General features: G+C 39.0%; 1 protein-coding gene across 1 annotated transcript; it reads right to left on the minus strand.

The window, feature by feature from the left end:
* Nucleotides 1–5219, minus strand: LOC110052406 (dehydrogenase/reductase SDR family member 7-like). The gene is made up of 7 exons (XM_020758531.2): nt 4896–5219; nt 4123–4247; nt 2346–2538; nt 2181–2227; nt 925–1044; nt 395–564; nt 1–243 (listed from the first exon to the last, which is right to left on the minus strand). Exons 1-7 carry the CDS (start codon nt 5167–5169, stop codon nt 174–176), a joined length of 999 nt encoding a protein of 332 aa, XP_020614190.1. The 5' UTR covers nt 5170–5219; the 3' UTR covers nt 1–173.
* Nucleotides 5220–5731: the final 512 nt, after the last annotated feature.

A 5731-nucleotide genomic window follows, 5' to 3' on the forward strand; every position in this document is an offset into this window, starting at 1 on the left:
TTTGAACAAAAATCCATTGGCAGTTTTATTTCAGGGGAATTACCTTAAGTTGTGAATACAGGACTGATGAGTGGACTCCCATGTAGAGGGGAAGGGGGAGATACAGTAATATTACATTTTCATGGCTGTTCTACATTCCATTTTTCTTGGTCTACATCACTTGTTGATTTTTCTCATGAAGATTTCTTGTCCGTGGGAAGTCTAGATCTCTTTATTATCTCCAAAGAGAGCTTCTTAGAAATCCTGGAGATAGAAAAGACATTATAAAGCAGTTTTGATAGAAATGCCACAACATTAAAAAACAGGGATTTTGAAACACAAACGCTGGGTTTGAATCAGTGGGGTCCAACTGTATCACCACAAAACCACTTTTTTTTTACAATGAGCAACATACCATCTAAAGAGGTTTGGCAAGTACTGGTTTAAGTAGACCAGTAGCAGGGACGGGTTCTCTGAAATCCAAACTTCATCCAAATTGTTTACCATTCCTACTGCCATTAACTTTGCACAACGCTCAGTTGACATCCTTTTTATTTCAGGTAGGTTTGGTGCATCTTTAGGCCCCTACAAGGACAATAGCCTTTCAGAGTCACTAGAAATTTACTTCATAATGTGACAAAAACTGAATTGGTTATATAATTACATTTCTGAATGTAAAGTTGTTGATACCTCTTCATTCAATTAACATGCAAAATTAGTTTCTGCCACAAGTCAGCACTGTTCAGTAGTATTCATGTCTACAGTAGGTGCCTCGCATTTGGGCATGTACAGTTACAACATATTATACCCTGTTAATTGACCAATCAAAGTATACGATGTTTAATGGGGTTAACATCCATGACATAATTGTAGAGAAAAAAACCTGCCACTGACACTGTTTCTGTAAGAAGTCATATAGATACCAATTAAAAAAAAAAATCTTACGTCATTGATATTCGAAGCAAAAATATTAAGAGTGATGTTCGACTCGATAGGTCCTGGCAGAACAGTCTGTACATGAATGTTGTGCTCAGCCAACTCCAGCCGTGCAGTATCAAAGTAGCCCTAACAAAATGATAATGGTTATAAGTACTAAAGTATTTTCTAGCCAAGGTCTTAAAGTGTTGTTTCCCCACTGAGCCTTAAGGAAGCACTGAGTTAGGAGGGGAAACAAAACTAACTGTTTTCCTGTGGGACCAGTACATAAAGACAACATTAAGAGTTTTGTTACCCAAGCAAAATGATTCTGAAAGAATTCATTTTAAAATAGCCCTTTCAATGCGTAATTTGGTCACATGACCGATCTATTTTTAGCGACAGCTATATGAATTTAAGAACTGGAAAGGGCATGTTTAAAATAGTGCCCTCCAAAAACCTTTTCTCCTATTTATCACTACAAAAGGAAGTGGCTAGAATAAGTAACTACTGGAGACAGAAATGGGGGGTGGGGGTAAAATATTAGGAAGAACAGGAAATTCTAGGTCCTTAAACCAAAATGCAAAAATTTTATGGCAGCTTAGGATTTGTATGGAATTTACCCCTAGAGTGTGACTGGAGGGCAAAGTGTCTTCTACAAACACAGGGAGCAGAGGATGTCCTATTTAATTGTATTTCCAGTTAATTTCACTGAACAATAGTGGCGTGATTCGATCTGTTGTTGATTCAAATCACTATACATGATCAAACTGTATGTGGAATCGTGTCTCGCATCTGGTGAAATCACCCCGTGTGATAGCCCACATCATTACTGTATGCTGCCTTCATCTTAATGATAGGATTTCAACAATCACAAGAATTGTGTACAGTTAAAAATCAAAGGCAGTGATTTGAATGATTTGAATCAACAACAGACCAATTCGTGCTACAATTGAAGGGGTGCCTGGAAAAAATCCCTAAGTGACTTCTGATAAATTTGTTAGAATCTCCTTCCAGAGTGCCTTTATTCCCTTGTGAGACACCAGGAGAGGATGGCATTTCATCAACAGTCACTTAAGTCCTTATTTCACACACCCCTTCAATTGTTCAGAGAATTTAATACGAAATAAGGTCAAATAGGACTCATCTGCTCCCTGTGATGTGAACTATAAAGTAGAGTCTTAATTTGACATGAAGTAAACTAAGAAAGTAATTATGTTGTGTAATTTAGCCATACTGGTTTGTCTCAAGAACTGTCTAACAGCATTTTGATCCTGAATACATACCTGCAATGCGTGTTTACTGGAACAATAAGTCGCCATAAAAGGTGCCGCTGAGAAGAATATAAAAAAGTTGCTTGTCACTTTTTAACCTGGCAGTCAATAAATATTTTAATTGACAAACCCACAACTCTTGTAATTGCAAAAAATTACATTCATGGCATCATATACCATTTTTTCCCAGGATACTGCTCACCACCACAATCTGTCCCTCATGATGTTCAATCATACACGGGAGGACTGCTTTGGTCAAAGAGATGGTACCAACAACATTTAAATCCAAAAGTGCTCTATCCACCTCTAATGATGTTTTCTCCACCAATGATCTCTGTGACCTAGCACCATTGTTCACTAAAATGTCAATCTATTATGATGAAAAAAAAATTATGATTTCATTTTTTAAATTTTTTTCTGGTTCAACAAAGCTTTCTTACATGTTCTATAAAGCACAATTTGAAGTCAGTACAATGATCAGCGAGAGTTTGAGAAAAACAACAAGCACTGTAGTCAATAAATAGCTCTAAATAACTGCTTGTTCCATATCAGGTGCGATTTGAAGTTCTTACATGTAATTCTCTATAAACCCTAATAATATTACTTTACCCAAGCTTCAGTGTAAGAGATTGTACCAACAATGTTTAATCTAAAAGCGTGCTATCCACCTCTAAGTGTGATGTTTTTTTCCACCAACTCTTTTTGTGACCGTAGAATTTGCCTCTGTACAGCCGCCCCCTCCCCTAAAAAAAAAAATCGGGGAGAGAGATGTCTGTGTAGCGGCGTCGCTGATCATGTTCCAGAACTAATTGCATAAATTAAAATTAGTGTCAAACTGTTGCGTTGACAGGCCTCCAAGACTCCTACAGTTCATGGCATTTACGCATTTGCCATTTTCTTTAGATTTTCATTTTCTCAACCTTTCTTTGCTTCACATGTGTTTCTGAAGGGCACTTTATGCTGTGCTATCAGGAGGAATTTTACATAGGGTGGAGCTGTTTGACTGTGCTACAGTAAATTTTTTTATGGTCTGCAAGATTTCCATTGTTATCTCCTGGATGTTATCTGCATGTTGCCTCACAGAGTTTGACACCTCTGTGCTTATACTTTGTTTAGGCTCAATTCTATTGCAAGATATGTTTTAAGCTCTCTGGAGGAACAAAGTTTGAAATATTCCGTGAACTTGTTGCTTACTTACATCAATATATTGTGATGCTGGGCCTGGCTGTTTGATAAGAACTGTTTGCACGTACAATATTTTTTTTCTTACCACGGATATCATATTTCTTTTCATCTGATTTTGTCGGAGACTGCTGTACATAGCTTTACTTCAAGAAAGTTATTCATTTGTCTAGAGATGTTCTTACATTTCTTGCATCAATTTGATCCAGTTCTTGTCTCTCGAGCTTTTTGCTTAGTTTTTATACCTCCTTTGTTTGCTCTGACACCACATGAATCAAATGTCGCTGCTTTTTATGTACAAGTCTGTTGAAAGATTTGCTGTACATTCCATTGGCTTTGTTCAGGCAAAACAATGGTTTTGATCCTCCATGTGGATCTCATCAGTTGCCGGTATTTTCGGTACAGACGTCTGTAGCTACTAGCATAACTCGTACATATGTGAGAATGTTAGACCTTCTGTGGCTTGTGAGAACGTTTGATGACTGGTTTCTATAACCGGTGCGGTATTTGGAGAAAATGGTCGCTTGACCAACTAAAAGACAGGAAATGTCTTACGTAATGCGGATTAGTATTACAACCAATCAGTGTACGTTCCAAACATTCCAGGGGCACCACCCGGAGTGAGGAACATGATTAACGATGCCGCTACACAGACGTCTCGCTACCTAATTTGAGGGAAGGGGTCGGCTGTAGACAGGCTACCGTATAATCTGCCATGGTCTGAAACTCTGATCAATGTTATATTTCAAATATCAGCCAGGGAATACAATACCTTCCCAAAGTGCTTGAGGACATCTTGTGTCAGTTTTTCATGTGTGTCAAATTTTTGCAAGTCCAAGGGAAGGACAAGAATATCTTGATCTGTTTTAAATGAGGAATCATGAGCAATGGCAATGGCTGAAATTTAAATTTCAAAGGAAAAAATTATTGGTGGATGAGACAAAATATAATATATATTATACACTACATGGGAAAATGTTGTGTATAGAAAAAGTCATAATACAGTCGAACCCCTATTAAGCGGCCACCCTTGGGAAATGGGAGGTGGCTGCTTACTAAGGGTTGGACAGGTGTACTTTGAATATTTTTTACCATTGAGTTAATTTGTTAAGGAGATCAGGGGGCGTGCAGAAGTGGGGTGGGGTGAGGGGTGGCTAGGGGCAATTTAGCAAGTGACTGAACAACCTCAATCCCAGGATCTCTCTCTTTTGCCTCTTTGTCTCTCACCCCAGTTCAGCGACATCATGACAAGGGAAAGACAAACGGCGCAAAGGAGAGAGAGAGCGTGAGAGCCTGAAATCGAGGCTGGCGACTGAAAAGGACGATCGTTTCACATACTATCCTGTATAGCATGGTCCTCGAAACCTCCAAGGAGTTTTTAACCAGCTCTTAGAGTAGCACTCCTCCACTTAGCCAAGGGAAGGTTTCGGAAACAGAAATGTCTTAGTTAAAGAACAATAATCTTTATCCGATTGTTCCTGTCATCCAACATGGCCGCCGAGGTCTTTGTCATTTGAGTCTCTCGAGAATGGTGATTAACCCTACCTGCACAATTCTTCTTGACTCTCTCTAATTCTGCCTTCCTTCTCGCAGACAGTACTAATTTGCAGCCATATTTGACCAGTTCGTAAGCCAAATATTCACCAATACCGCTGGAAGCGCCAGTAATCCAGACCACTTTGCCGCGCAAAGCAACCGCTGGATCTTGGCCGATTCTCTCATAAATCATCAATGTAAAATCACCATCTTGGAATTTAAAAAGTAAGAAACAAACGAGAGGAACAAGAACTGCAGCAATCAAGAAATTTCTGCCCCCCATATTCGTTTATGGCCTGCGTCTGAAACTATACAGTGTTTATGTTAGAAGACACGTGACCAAACCGTGACAAAACAAAAATTAAAGACGAATAGGAATCGGGACCGGGACTAAGGACTAAGGAACGAAAGGAATAAGGGACAATGAATGAAGAATGATCTCAAGAGTCGCTGTCTGGAAATATCAAAAAATTGAAAATCGTAATTTTTTGCCTGAAGAGAACATGAAAATGGCCGTTGGTAAATTATATCGGTGAGTGAAATTTTTTCCACTGGCTTATTTTTCTCACACACGTCCTATATTTTATACCTCGTCCACCTGAATATTAGCCTAAGGGAAATTCCAACCTCTTTCCCAGGGACTTTCCCTTAGAGATTGGAAGGGGCTTACCACTCCTCCCAGTAGCCCTGGGAACGAGGTTGGTATCGAGTATCTCTCTACGCAAACTTCTGCCCAATAACATGAAGTTTTTCTTTTGACATCGATCTTTGAGTCGCTTTCTGTCATTGCTTTCGTCAAACAATAGCAAGTTTGTGTCATCCAAGATGCTTACCATGCCAACTAC

This window comes from Orbicella faveolata, unplaced genomic scaffold (assembly GCF_042242905.1).
Source record: "Orbicella faveolata isolate gen_17 unplaced genomic scaffold, um_ofav_v1 contig_1, whole genome shotgun sequence".
Lineage (NCBI taxonomy): Eukaryota > Metazoa > Cnidaria > Anthozoa > Scleractinia > Merulinidae > Orbicella > Orbicella faveolata.